Source organism: Staurois parvus, unplaced genomic scaffold (genome assembly GCF_062004578.1).
Source record: "Staurois parvus isolate SC_StPar_1 unplaced genomic scaffold, SC_StPar_1.0 ptg000845l, whole genome shotgun sequence".
Classification (NCBI taxonomy): Eukaryota; Metazoa; Chordata; class Amphibia; order Anura; family Ranidae; genus Staurois; species Staurois parvus.
This window is the reverse complement of record NW_028318641.1, coordinates 1,587,089-1,602,810: the sequence shown is the minus strand read 5'-3', so window position 1 is coordinate 1,602,810 and position 15,722 is coordinate 1,587,089. Positions and strand designations below refer to the sequence as shown.

The 15,722-nt window shown below is 45.1% G+C and overlaps 1 protein-coding gene across 2 annotated transcripts in view; it reads left to right on the top strand.

Annotated features, from left to right (window-relative positions):
- Positions 1-15,722, top strand: part of ASB7 (ankyrin repeat and SOCS box containing 7) — a 104,655-nt gene that overhangs the window by 53,798 nt on the left and 35,135 nt on the right. For both annotated transcript variants that reach the window (XM_089655527.1, XM_089655528.1), the window contains exon 5: positions 6,567-7,172. In XM_089655527.1, the coding sequence (XP_089511653.1) occupies positions 6,567-7,172 (606 nt within the window). The remainder of the gene's footprint in view (positions 1-6,566; positions 7,173-15,722) is intronic.

Here is a 15,722-nt window from a genome sequence, read left to right as displayed (position 1 = left end):
CAATCAAAATGGCGGCCTAACCTACTATCTGGCCCAACACCAGTTTGAAAAGTCCTGAGTCCTCATGGAGGAAATCACTATAGAAATATAAATGAATAATGAATTCATGGAAATTATTTCTTGTGTAAAACTATCTTAAAATGCTTGTAAACCCTTACCTACACCCAGTGAAGTGACTGGCCTCAGGCGATACACAGAGATGATACAAATCCTCTTACATAAGTTGTACCTGTTTATCTGTGGTCGTTTGTTCACTGAATGCATTCAAAGTACAGAATTTACACAGGATCTCTCAGCTCTGGGGAGATTTATTTATTTCAGGTACTTGTATAGCGCCGTCAATTTACGCAGCACTTTACATATATATTGTACATTCACATCAGTCCCTAACCCTCAAGGGGCGTACAATCTAAGGTCCCTAACTCACATTCATACATACACATACTAGGGCCACTTTAGACAGGAGCCAATTCACCTACCAGCATGTCTTTGGAGTGTGGGAGGAAACTGGGGTACCCGGAGGAAACCCACTCAGTCACAGGGAGAACATACAAACTCCAGGCAGGTGGTGCCATGCTTGGGATGAAGGTACACTCGGTGAGGAGAGCTCTGAGAGCTGATTGGAGGGACACACCCCCTTCACAAAACACAGAGAAACAGAGCTGAGGCTGCCAATCAAAAACTGTGTGCAGGAGCTCCCTTTCCTGTCAACTTTTTTCTCTTTGTTTCAGGAAAACTTTTTAGAAGCGACTGCAGATAGCAGAAGACCATGGCAGCAGACAGAAATTATTATTATTATTATATTATTATACAGTATTTATATAGCGCTAAAAAGTTTGCTCAGCGCTGTCTCTTAGTGCTCTGGATTGCGCCAAGTACACACTATAGAAGGATATGCTGTGTTCATGTTTAATGTCTGAGGTTTACAACCACTTTAAAGCCTAACGCCACCTTACATTCACACCAGAGATCAAGGCCAGTGAGAACTGTAGCGGTGATCGTAGCCTAAATTTACCTGTAAATAGTCTATTTGGGCCAAGATGGCCCAAACTATTTCTTGCACTAACAGTTGCGCATGGTGAGCATGCTGTATCAGTTGCATGTAGCCTTGGCTACAGTGTACAGCGGTGTATTCTGGCAGTGGGATGATAATTTCCTGTCCCTTTTTTGGAACAAAATAGAGTCAGACTGAGCCATCTTTGAGCATCTTGTCCAACCAGTTTTTTTCTTCCATATGTTATAAAACAATAAACAACTGACTGAGGTTCTGAACCCTTCCCTGCCAGAACAACAACAAAAATTTGGTTTGGATTCCCTTACTCCAAGATGTATCTAGTACAGTGGTCGGCAAGCCGCGGCTCGCGAGCCACATGCGGCTCTTTACACACTTTAATGCGGCTCTTCTGTGTGCCGGGCGCCCGCTCCCCTCCCTCCTCTCGGGCGGCCGCCCCAAAAGTCAGGACTCAGCCCGGCCGACCTTTTAATCCGGCCCGCGGAGCGTGGCAAACATTGGCTGTCAGGATGTAGGCGGGGCAGCGTGACGAACTCCTCTCCTCTCACAGTCCACCCTGAAGACCGGAACGGCGCGGGAACACGGCGAGAGGAACGCGCGGAGCAAAGGTAAGTGAATTGACACAATATGGGGAATGAATTACTATAGGGGGGATGAATTACTATATGGGGGATGAATTACTATATGGGGGATGAATTACTATATGGGGGATGAATTACTATATGGGGGATGAATTACTATATGGGGGATGAATTACTATATGGGGGATGAATTACTATATGGGGGATGAATTACTATATGGGGGATGTATTACTACTTGGGGGATGTATTACTATATGGGGGATGAATTACTATATGGGGGATGAATTACTATATGGGGGATGTATTACTATGGGGGATGAATTACTATATGGGGGATGAATTATTATATGGGGGATGAATTACTATATGGGGGATGAATTACTATATGGGGGATGAATTACTATGGGGGATGAATTACTATATGGGGGATGAATTACTATGGGGGATGAATTACTATATGGGGGATGAATTACTATGGGGGATGAATTACTATATGGGGGATGAATTACTATATGGGGGATGTATTTTCAGTTTTAAAAATGTGGCTCTCAAAATAAATTTCAATCGTGGTTTTGGCGAGATTTGGCTCAGTTGAAAAAAAAGGTTGCCCACCACTGATCTAGGGTGCCATTGCCGACCTCCTTTTGAAAATGCTAGTTGTCTGATAGTCCCTGGCTTTCATTGAGTCACGGACCCAGAGCAAGCATACGGTTGCTGAATTAGGAACTCCCAGCCTGCATACTTGTTCAAGACTTAAGTCATTTCACAGAATCAATAATGACCACTTACCTTTTTTCTGTAGTTGCTCCCAGACCAGCAATGTGTTGTTCCTTAACCGGTAAAGCAAATTTAAAAGTAGAGCTATAGGCAAAACATTTTATTTTCATTTTGGATAGAGTAAGGGAGGGATATTTTTTGCCATTTGTCTCCAATTGGGGAGATTCACCTTCACTTCCTGTCCCATAGCCAAAATGGGAAAAGATAATCCCTGAAAATTAACCGCCTCCCACCCGCCATATAAGGAAATGACGGGCGCAAGGCGGTTCTCTCGTTCTGGGAGGACGTCATATGACGTCCTCCCACTCTAACCGTGCGTGTGCGGCTCCAGGAGCGCGCAGCTTGGCGATCGGTGGTGCGCTGTGTCCCTTGGACACAGCAGATCACCGATCAATGGAAAGAGCCAAAGATGACGGCTCGGTCATGTGATCAGCTGTGTCCAACCACAGCTGATCACATGTAAATAGGGAAATGCCGGTTATTGGCATTTCTCTCCTCACAAGCTGTCATGCTGACAGCTCAAGAGGAGACAAGAGCCAGGAATCGGCATTCCTCGGAGGGGACATGCGCACTGATCAGGGCACTGATCATCAGTGTAGCCCCAGCAGTGCCACCTGTCAGTGTCCATCAGCGCCAGCTGCCGGTGCCCATCAATGCCACATATCATTTGAGCTGCCTTTCAGTGTTACCTATCAATGCCAGTCAGTGCTACCTATCAGTGCTGCCAATCAGTGCCAGTCAGTGCTGCCTATCAGTGCTGCCTATCTGTGCTGCCTAATAGTGCCAGTCAGTGCCACCTATCAGTGCCCATCTGAGCTGCTTTTCAGTGCCGCCTATCAGTGCCATGAGTGCTGCCTTTCAGTGCCCATCAGTGATACCGGTCAATGCCCATCAGTGCCACCTACCAGTGCCTCCTCATCAGTGCCCATCACTGCAGCTTCATTAGCGCACATCAGTGAAGGAGAAAAATCACTTATTTACAAAATGTTATAACAAAAACTAAGAGAAAACATTTTTTTTTCAAAATTTTCAGTTGTTTTTGGTTTGTTTAGCAATAAATAGAAAACCCAGAGGTGATTAAATACCACCAAAAGAAAGCTCTATCTGTCTCAAAAAAATATAAAAATTTCATATGGGTACAATGTTGCATGACCGCGCAATTGTCATTCAAAGTGTGACAGTGCTTAAAGCTGAAAATTGGCCTGGGCAGGAAGGGAGTGTAAGTGCCCGGTAGGAAAGTGGTTAAAGGAGTTCTTTGGGGACCCCCAGATCAACAGAACTAGTGTCTCCATTGGAAAATTCTCCCTCTATTACTTTTCAGAGGACAACCCAAAATTTAGGGGTTTTTCTTTACTTTTACTTTTGAAGATTGTGATAAACAGGACAAATAGGGGGAATATCCCTAACAGGGGCACAGACAGCAGACAAGACCTATTAGGTTTTCTAATCCATCTCCACTTGATCCAAAACTAAAAAAAAAAGTTTAGCTTCTAGTTATATTTTATAGGCATTTCTGGCCAGCAGGGGAGCAATTCCATAGAAGTAAGTGGAAGCCTCTCTTAGGTGATTCTGCTGCCAGTGATGTGTCCCCAGCTGTACAATCACCCATGTGACATCAGCCCTATAAGCAGGGGTCAGCAATGGCACATAAAGTGGTTGCAAACCCTTACATATATCCACTGAAGTGGCTGGCCTCAGGTGATGAAACAAATCCTTCTACATTAGTTGTACCTGTTTATTTGCAGCCTTCTTTTATCCATAGCCATTCAAAGTTTACAGTTGGCACAGCATTTCTGATCAGCAGGCAGGGATCTGATGTCACACACTGCACATCATAGAGCAAGGAGCTGAGTGTAATCTGAGACCTGAGTGGAGGGAATGGACACCCCCCCCCCTTCAAAGTCTCATAGGGAAACCTGCACAGCTGAGGCTATCAATCACGGGCATAACCTGTCAGAACTGACTCGTGCACATAGCAGAGGAAGGAGACAGCAGACAAATCACACACTGTAGAAGGATGTGCTTTGTTCATTTTTAATTTCAAAGGTTTACAAGCACTTTAAAGCAGTAGGATAGTTACCTAAGTAAAGTTTGAAACATGGTCCTCAGGCAGGTTTAAAGTGGTAGTAAAGTCTCATTAAGAGACTAAAAAAGTGCCCCCCCCCCCCCCTGCAGGTTGAAGACATAATGTACTAGTATGCACCGCATAGTAGTACATTATCAGAGACCCCCCCCCGCAAACATGACAGCCCAATATTATATTATTTTATTCCATTTCATTAAGCATTGCCATTGCATTTTTTCAGTTTAGCAGTACAGAAGCCACGCTGGTTCTCACATCTATGGGGGCACACATCTGTTATTTAATAATTAACTACTATATACTACCTTGTGTTCCTCATGCAGTAGATTGCCACCTTTGATACGTGTCCCATTGCACAGGTCATTGATTCATGCATATCCTGGCACTATATATGAGTATAGTTCACTCATTTATTGATGTGGCATTGCCAATTATTATTGATTACCAATACACTATATTTATATAATTTAAATATTTTTTTTTGCTGTGTTGTGTTTTTTTTTTTGTTTGTTGCTGGAGGTGGAGTTGATTGGCTCTTTTCGATTGGGCCGTCACATGTGCGGGGGGGGGGGGGGGGGGGGGGTTTGACCTCTTTAGCATTCTTTGGCACATATATGTTGGATCAGCAGGTTTACATTTCAGCTCTGAAGAAGGGAGTTCGTCTCCCGAAACGCGTCAGCCTATCCCAGTTAAGGGCACAGTATTCCATTGGACTGATATTGCGGACTACCTGCTCTGTTTTTATTCTCTTTTGGTTTGTGAGTATATTGTCAAGGTCCTACCTTTTCCCTGAGGTTATGTTACTCCATGTGCTGGCGTCCATCTTGGATTCTGCTGTGCATGATGGGAATCCTTTTATGCCTTCAGGTCTCTGTGGTCCATCCCCCAGAGGGGTGTGGCTGATGACATATAAGCCTGTGGCCCGCACATGCTCTTTGCACTTGTGTCTTGTGTCTTTGTGTTGCTATTACTCTGTTCTGACTCTCGTGACTCTCCTGGTATCTGATTCGGCTTGTGACTTGACTATTCTTTGTATTCTCCCTTGATCTGACCCTCTGTTGCTGAACCCGGCTCGTGACCTGTGATTCTCGTCTGCTGTCCTGTACTGTTTTGTCCTGTTGTTGTTGACCCGGCTTGTCTGACTACTCTTTTGTCTCTTCCACCAGCTACACGCCATTGGCGGCGGCCATTACCGCAGCTGAGGTGTCTCGGGGGCCGCGACCTGGTTCCTGGCTGCGTCAAGTCCATCCCCACCATCAGGGGCCCTGGTGAAGGGCAGCCTGGGACTTAGACTCCGCGCCCTGAGGGACTTCGGTCTGTGGGTAGTGGTTGTCGTCAGCTAGTGCGTTACATTGTTAGGCCTGCCTGTCCGTTCCTCGGCCCCTGTCCTGACATATATATCTATATGTTTTTTTCAATAAATACACGGTGTACCATGTTAATGCACGATGAGAGTGCGCCCTTGTTTGCTTTTATTCTTAATGTACTAGTGTGCACTGTATACGAACACATCATTACAGACTTATCTGCAAAGGGAATCCTGCAGCGCTGCGCTGTCATGGCTCTCCCTAGTGGCTTCCATGTCCGCCCACTATTGCTTCAGGGTTCCTCATCTTCAGCCACTTGATTGGCCAGGCCTCAGGTGACGTCACTCCTGTGCATGTTCACAGGAGTCAAATCGCTGCAGCACGCATAGCTGGCGTTAATGTGATCTGAGCCGCGCATGCGCAGCTCAGATCGCATTACCACTGATGGATTTTTACATTTTTGACATTACTACCACTTTAAATATGTCTTTCAGTACTGGCTTCCTTCGTGTATATTGGTGTATAATTTCCAGATAAGCACTTGGTTAACTGCTGGTAAATAATTTTGTAAACATGTTTCAGTTATTGAAATCAAGGCCTCATCCACACAGCCACAGGGAGCTAGCTGTACAGTATACAGAGCAGCCGCCTGTACAAGTCAGTGACAGGTTGACAGACAACGCGGCTGTATGCACATGTGGATGAGTGGCCCTGGATTCAGTTTTATATCAAACAAATATTTGCCAAGTGTGTACTAAAAGATTTTCTGTAATCACTTTTTTGTTGTCTTTCTTTTTCTATTCAGCGGATCCTACAGTAAAGGACTTGATAGGGGGCTTTACAGCATTACACTATGCTGCCATGCATGGAAGGGCTCGAATCGCACGCCTGATGTTGGAATCGGAATATCGCAGTGACATCATTAATGCCAAGAGCAATGATGGTTGGACACCGCTACATGTGGCTGCCCACTATGGAAGAGATTCTTTTGTCAGGTTACTGTTGGAGTTTAAAGCTGAGGTTGATCCGCTTAGTGACAAGGGCACCACTCCCCTGCAGCTCGCCATCATCCGAGAGAGATCCAGCTGCGTCAAAATTCTCCTGGACCACAACGCCAACATTGATATTCAAAACGGGTTTCTGCTACGCTATGCTGTGATCAAAAGTAACCATTCATATTGTCGCATGTTTTTGCAAAGAGGGGCTGATACGAACTTGGGGAGGCTAGAAGATGGGCAGACACCTCTTCACCTTTCGGCTCTGCGGGATGATGTCCTTTGCGCCCGTATGTTGTACAATTATGGGGCCGACACGAACACTAGGAACTATGAAGGACAGACCCCTCTAGCTGTATCATTAAGTATCTCTGGAACTAGCCGACCTTGCCTGGATTTCCTACAGGAAGTGCGAAGTAAGTAACTACATGTGATCACCCAGTCTTTTGTGCTTTTACACTGGTTCCCTGCTGCCCTATAGCAGAAATACTGCTACAGGGCAGCAGGGCTGTGCAAAATTGTGTATATATATATATGTGCGATTTGCATCTCTGGGTAGGGGGCGCGCGTGCAGCCATTGGCGTCTACAGATGTCGTTCACCGAGTCCCGGCTGGAGATTGCCCACTGGCACCCGTCGCTGTGAAACAGTGACGGGAGAGACCTGTGTGTAAACACAAGTCTCTCTCCTTCCAGCAGTAACATGCTGCTGTGTATTTCTCTGCACAGCACTGAGATTTAAATTTTTTTTTGCTATATAAATGAAAAAGTCCAAACATTTTGAAAAAAAGTGATTTTCTTATAAAATTTTGCAATAAATAATCTTTCTTCATAAATCTTGACCAAAATGTATTCAATTATCTTTTTAGTAAAAAAAAATAACCCAAATTAGTTTATAACCAAAAATTATAATTTTTCTAAATTCTTTTTCTTACATTTTATTTTTTTTATATTATTTATGGGTTTTTTTTGTATTTTTTTTTAAATACTGAGACCCTAGCAGTACAGTGTCACCATAGTGATATGGTGACACTGTACTACTTGTGGGGGGTGATGAATTTTTTTTTCTTTACCCTGATTACTTTTACACTCATAAAGGCTGTAAAAGCAATCATTTCTTCTTCTTTTCTGGCTGCATTATTGTAGCCATTGAGAAATACTGTTGTGAATAGCCTTGTACCATGTGACCTCTGTGATCATTCACAGATTTCACATGTAGTAAGCAATGATGTCACAAGTGACATCTTGCTTACTATTTATGTGATCACTGATTGGCATATCCTTATAATAGAAGTCAGCAGCTACAATATTTTATTACTGTTAGAAATGAATTCAAGAAAAATGCTGCTTCAAATTTTCTGGTCACTGCAGTCAAAACGCCAATTTGATTACAATAACCATTAGAAAATCAAATGAACCCCAAAAATTTAAACAAAAATCATCTTCTTTCCTTCCACCACCATGGCTGGAAGGCAAAAAAAATAGCTTGATTGCCCCATCAACACAGTCAGTGTGGCTATGTAGGGGTCCGGAGCGGGAACCGCTGGGCACTGCAGAGGACACAAGTCTGTAAGCACTTTGACTTAGCCTAGTGGTGCACCAAGACAAACATTCTGGACTGAAACCAAAAATTCAGGATGCGCTGAGCGGAAAACCAAAACTGAAACAGTTTTTTTTTTTTTTATATTTTTTATATATAATTATATTATATTCGACTTAATATCATGAATTTAAATGAATATGAATTTTAAAAATACCATCAGTAACATGAAATAACTTTTATTGAAAGTAACGCACAAAAATTGGACAGAAAGTGAAATATATATAAAATGTAAAAACTTAGAGGTGTTTTTGCATTGACGTCAATAGGGAGCGGTTTTGCATTGACGTCAATAGGGAGCGGTTTTGCAGTGAAGTCAGTGGGACACGATTTTGCATTGACGTCAATGGGAAGCGATTTTGCATTGACATCAATGGGAAGCGATTTTGCATTGACATCAATGGGAAGCGATTTTGCATTGACATCAATGGGAAGCGATTTTGCATTGACGTCAGTGGGAAGAGATTTTGCAATGATGTCAATGGGACGCAATTTTTTTCAATTATTATACAGTATTTATATAGCGCCCAAGGGTATGCTCAGAGCTGTACAGTAGCAAGGGGGACAGAACATGAGACAAGACAGTAACAATACAATACACAAGGGGTTCGAGGGCTCTGCTCTTTCGAGCTTACAATCTAGGAGGGAGGGGAAGGTGGTACAGGAGGAGATGGCTGTGGGGGATGGAGTGGTGGGAGGAGTGGAGGAGGTTAGTTGTTAGGTGAGGTCGGCTGTTAGGTGAGGTTGGGGTAGGCTTCCCTGAAGAGGAGGGTTTTCAGGGTGTGCCTGAAGGTGAGGAGGGTAGGTGACAGTCTGATGGATTGGGGTAGGGAGTTCCAGAGGATGGGGGGAAGTCCTAGAGAAGTCCTGCAATCGGGCGTGGGAGGAGGAGACCAGGGAGCTAGAGAGTAGGAGGTCCTGTGAGGAGCGGAGGGCACGGGTAGGGTAGTATTTGGGTATCAGGCCAGTTATGTAGTTCGGGGCAGCGTTGTGAATGGCTTTGTAGGTCAGAGTTAGCAGTTTGAACTTGATGCGTTGGGCAATCGGGAGCCAATGAAGGGATTGGCAGAGGGGGGAGGCAGATGTGGAGCGGTTGGTGAGGTGGATGAGTCTAGCCGCTGAGTCAATGAAATCAATTGGACGTGATTTTGCATTGAAGTCAGCGGGACGCGATTTTTGCATTGAAGTCAGCGGGGCGCGATTTTGCATTGAAGTCAGCGGGGCGCGATTTTGCCTTGGAGTCAGCGGGGCGCGATTTTGCCTTGGAGTCAGCGGGGCGCGATTTTGCAGTGGAGTCAGCGAGGCGCGATTTTGCAGTGGAGTCAGCGGGGCGCGATTTTGCAGTGGAGTCAGCGGGGCGCGATTTTGCAGTGGAGTCAGCGGGGCGCGATTTTGCAGTGGAGTCAGCGGGGCGCGATTTTGCAGTGGAGTCAGCGGGGCGCGATTTTGCAGTGGAGTCAGCGGGCGCGATTTTGCCTTGGAGTCAGCGGGGAGCGATTTTGCCTTGGAGTCAGCGGGGCGCGATTTTGCCTTGGAGTCAGCGGGGCGCGATTTTGCATTGGAGTCAGCGGGGCGCGATTTTGCATTGGAGTCAGCAGGAGGCAACTTTTTCAGTGAAATCAATGGGATGCGTTTTGCATTGAAGTCAATTATCTTTATCGGCACCTTCTTTTTTTTTTTCTATCAGCAGACATCAGTAACCCTATTTTCCACTGATAATTTTCGGCGCCCGATATATCTGTGCATCCCTAATTTTAACCATCACAGTTTCTTTAAAACAAATTGCTGTCTCAATGCGACCATACATTGCTCAAATTTCCACCAATTCCTGCGGGATTACCTGAGATTCAAGCAGTGTACGGTCCCGCCAGCACCACTTTATTCAGCAAAAGTTGATTGTTCAACTTTTTTCAAAGGAGCCTGTTGAAAAATCATTGGCTAAACAGCATCTGCATCCAGACACTGTTCGGGTATCATCAGGGGCGGACTGACAACTCATGGGGCCCCCGGGCAATAGGGGATCATGGGGCCCCTGTGTCCTTGCCCACACTCAAAAAAGCCTATAAAAAAGGTACCAGGGGCATTTCCTGGGGCCCCCTACTGACCCCGGGCCCTCGGGCAGTGCCCGAGTGCTCAAATGGTCAGTCCGCCTCTGGGTATCATGACAGCCAGCACTGGCTGTCATAAAACAATAGCCCAGCGTAGGGATTCCCGTATCTTTTACGTTTTATACGTGTATGCCAGCTTTGGACCGGCTCTGTAAGACCCGCACTAATGTTTCTTCCACAGTCCTAGCGATTGCTATTCAGACGTAAGCCCCTTTTCTTCACTTTGCTTTGATGCCCTGATGCAGATTGCAGGTCACTAAGCACCAATCACCGTATTACTAGGAGACCAGGCATACATGTCTCACAGGCGGGAGAGGGATTAGGTTCTTCAGCTTGGGAGTTTGTAGAGGTTATGCAAGCCATTAAACGAAGAACGTCACTTAGCTTGCAGCATGCCAGCGCCGTTCAAAGCACTCTGCCTTTTTAGCATTAGATCTTCATAACTTTGATTTAATGAGGGAATATAAATCTTTCCCTAAGTGTTGGCAAGACACTGGATGTCTCCGTGATGAAGATCGAGTACTGACCAGTGAAATGAGATTCCTTTGAAGAACAGAGAGTCAGGTTTAGAAAAGACTGCTTTATATAGAGGCCACAAAATGATAAACAGCTTGGATAAGATCACAGTGTTGGGAATAACATGGGATAATAAGCCCGGGGTCATTTGTTCTCTATAAAAACCAGCGGGCCATTATTAATACATTTCCATGCACTCAGCTGTTTTCTACAGGATCAACAAAAAATGGTTTTTTTAACTCTTTCATCGTAGTTTAGCCTGTATTTATACTCTTAGGGCTCTTGTACACTGCAGCTGATAAACTCACGTTTAGGAACTGTTCAGCGGTTTTTTCAGCAGCCCCTGAACTCACCCTAATGTTTTCCTATGTGTCCATCTACACAGAGTCGTTTACAGGCAGTTGAGTTTACAGTTGTATTTTTAAATGCAGAAAACTTGCGTTCAGCAGTTGATTTTATTTGCGTTTCAAATGCAAAACGCTTGTAAACGCGGTGAAGCACGTTTATCGCGTTTGCATTTAAATTTTTTTTTAACTCTTACAGTTCCCGATGCTGTCCAGAGCCTTTTTTCATCATGCTGCCAGACTTATCCACCTTACTAACCGTTCTGTATCTACCACCCCTCTCTGCCAATCCCTCCACTGACCTCCACTCAGTGTCCTCCACCCCTCTCTGCCAATCCCTCCACTGACCTCCGCTCAGTGTCCTCCACCCCTCTCTGCCAATCCCTCCACTGACCTCCACTCAGTGTCCTCCACCCCTCTCTGCCAATCCCTCCACTGACCTCCACTCAGTGTCCTCCACCCCTCTCTGCCAATCCCTCCACTGACCTCCGCTCAGTGTCCTCCACCCCTCTATGCCAATCCCTCCACTGACCTCCGCTCAGTGTCCTCCACCCCTCTATGCCAATCCCTCCACTGACCTCCACTCAGTGTCCTCCACCCCTCTCTGCCAATCCCTCCACTGGCCTCCACTCAGTGTCTTCCACCCCTCTCTGCCAATCCCTCCACTGACCTCCACTCAGTGTCCTCCACCCCTCTCTGCCAATCCCTCCACTGGCTTCCACTCAGTGTCCTCCACCCCTCTCTGCCAATCCCTCCACTGACCTCCACTCAGTGTCCTCCACCCCTCTCTGCCAATCCCTCCACTGATCTCCACTCAGTGTCCTCCACCCCTCTCTGCCAATCCCTCTACTGGCCTCCACTCGGTGTCCTCCACCCCTCTCTGCCAATCCCTCCACTGGCCTCCACCCCTCTCTGCCAATCCCTCCACTGACCTCCACTCAGTGTCCTCCACCCCTCTCTGCCAATCCCTCCACTGGCCTCCACTCAGTGTCCTCCACCCCTCTCTGCCAATCCCTCCACTGACCTCCACTCAGTGTCCTCCACCCCTCTCTGCCAATCCCTCCACTGGCCTCCACTCAGTGTCCTCCACCCCTCTCTGCCATTCCCTCCACTGGCTTCCCATTGCCCAACGGATAAAATTCAAAATAATAACATATAAAGCCATTTATAACTCTATGTCTCTAAATATCACCCAAACCGTCTTCTCCGCTCCTCGCAAGACCTCCTGCTCTCTAGCTCCCTTTTCTCCTCCCATGCTCGTCTCCAGGACTTTTCCAGAACTTCCCCCATCCTCTGGAACTCTCTACCCCAATTTATCAGACTATCGCCTACTCTGCTCACTTTTAGGTGATCTCTGAAAACCTCTCTCTTCAGGGAAGCCTATCCTGCCCTCAGCTAATAATGGAATTTTCTACTCTTCCAACCAGTCCATCCCCCACAGTTATTACCTTTTGTACCACTAGCCCCTCCCTCCTAGATTGTAAGCTCCCAGGATCAGGGCCCTCCTATCCCTCTTGTATTGAACTGTATTGTTGCTGTATTGTCTCCCGTTATATTGTAAAGCGCTGAGCAAACTGTTGGTGCCATAAATCCTGTATAATAATAATAATAATAATCATGACAAATGAACAGAAAGCGTTTTCAAGGTAGTCAGATGGACAAAACACTGAACACAGGATGTTCCTACCAAGCTTGTCACACATTGTAATGACCAATTCACCTTAGACCTCTCCCACCCTTGGAAACAAAAGATATGTTAATGACATTCACACCTCAGATTCCTCATGCAGACCCCCTGCCAGGTGGCCTTAATGACTCCCTCCACCAGACACCTTCCCCACCCTTGGAAACAAAAGAAATGCTAATGAGCAACTCACACCTAAGCTAATCTCAACACATACTGCTGTCTCTGCTTCTACTCTCTGTATTTCTCTGAAACAGTCTGAAATAGTTAATTTACCACTATTCAGTGCATTTTGGGCATTTGGGAGGTTCTCCTGTGCTTATCTTTAAAAAATGCTTCTAAACGCAAACGCACATAAACGCGTTATGCAAACGCAGCTAATCAGACGTTTTTTAACGTACGTTTTCCAGCAGTCAGTTTCCACCGTTCAGAAACATCCCATGTACCTTGGGGCCTTATGAGCTAAAAAAAAAATTGTGTTACGCTGCTGTATAACCACTTCAATACCGGGAGGTTATACCCCTCTTCCTGCCCAGGCCAATTATGAGCTTTCAGCGTTGTCGTACTTGAATGACAATTGCACAGTCATGCAACACTGAACCCATATGAAATTTTCATCATTTTTTTAACACAAATAGAGTTTTCTTTTGGTGGTGTTTAATCACCACTGAGTTTTTTTTTTTGCTAAATACAACAAAAAACACCTGAAACTTTTGAAAAAAAGATGCACTTTTCTTTGTTTCTGTTATAAAATTTAGCAAATAAATAACATTTCTTCATAAATTTAGGGCAAAATGTATTCTGCTACATTTCTTTGGTGAAAATAATAATAATGATTGAATTTGTATTTTTTTTTAAATGTTTCTATTATTTTTTTTATTTTTTTATTAAATTTTTTCTTTTTTTACTATTTTATTTTTCAGCACACCCTGACCAAAGCAATACGATGTTACCATAGTAACATTGAACTAGTGATCAGGATTTTTTTTAACAAGATTGCTAATGCCGATGTATTTCATTGATATTTGCAATCATTGTTACTGAATGAAACTGATTCATTCAGTCTTTTGTTGTGATTAGCTGTGATTGGGCAAAGTTGATCACATGATACAGATGGGATCTGATTAGCCCTGTCTGTATCATGTGCCTGCTTTGACCAGTCACAGCTAACAACATAATTGTATACAATGGATGGCATGACAGGAAGCCATCCATTGTATACAATTGATGTGATCTGCTGTGTTTGGACACAGCGGTCACATGACACTGGCAACGGGCCAATGTAGTGATATGTCATTGTCAGTCGGTTACAGATTGCGCTGCTGTGCGGCTCGTTTTGACAGTACGTCACATGACACAAGTCACAACGGCGAGTGTCCCGCCCAGCCGTCAATCTTCTATAGGCCGGGCGGGAAGGTGTTAACAAGGAGTTGTTCTCTCCCCCCCCCCCCCCCCCCCAAAATATAAAATTAAAAGTCATCAGCTGCTGACTTTTAATATTAGCCTACTTACCCATCCAGGCATCCAGCGGTGTCCTCACCCGAGCCAGTTCTTCAATCGGCTATCGGGTGCTGCCATCTTGACTGAGGGAAAGCAGCAGCGAAGCCTTACAGCTTCACAGCCAGTTTCCCACTGCGCATGTGATCCTGTGAAGTGTCCCAGAAGGCTGCAGGGGAAGAAGGGAGGCCGTACTTCCAGGTAAGTTCGCCACAGCAAACTGAGCCAGAAGTGGGAGGGGTACCTGTCAAAACCAGGTGCCCGTCTCCACCCCCCATATGTGGCAGTGGAGGGGGGGAAGAGGCAGACAAGTGGAGCTTCTCCTTTTGGGTGGAGATCGGCTTTAAGTAGTGTGTCAATCAATGTGTGCTCCCAAATCATAAACGAATACATGCATGCTCAAATACATAACATCATACCCATATTTCATTTGATCAAAAAACATAATATATTGTGGAAGTAAACAGTCTTTCTTTAAACTCCCGCCTTGTTGAGATCAATGACAGTGATTATCTTCAGTGTTGATAAATCCTAGTACCGAGTGTGCACCTGTAAGTATATCAGTGATAGTAAATCTCATGGATATACATAGCCGAGGTATTCCAGGCCTCCTGACCACTAGGGTCCCCCCCTTGCTGAGAATGATAATGGCTCCAGGGAACAAAGGGTTCGGTCCCTTTTAAATCTTGTACATATTTATGTGGCCCATTGCTTTAATTAGAGCACACGGGTGTCAAACTGGTGGCCCTCCAGCTGTTGCCAAACTACAAATCCCATGATACCTTGCAAAATTGACAGTTGTAAGCATGACTCCCAAAGGCAGAGGCATGATGGGACTTGTAGTTTGCAACAGCTGGAGGGCCACCAGTTTGACGCCCCTGCCTTAGGCTCCATGTACACGGGCTAAAAAAAAAAAGAAAGGGTTTTGTAGCTAAAGAATGAGCAATATCCCACAAAATCACTGGATGGGGCGTGCAAGAAAATTATATCAAATTTTATACTAAGGCTCCATGTACACGGGAGATTTGGAAAACCCTTCTAAACGATAGAAACTGACTGCTGGAAAACGTAAAAAAAAAATAATGTTTAGCCACGTTTGCATACCGCGTTTATGAGCGTTTGCGTTTAGAAGCGTTTTTTAAAGATAAGCACAGGAGACCTTCCAAAATGCCCAGAATACACTGAAAAGTGGTAAATTATTAACTATTTCAGACTGTTT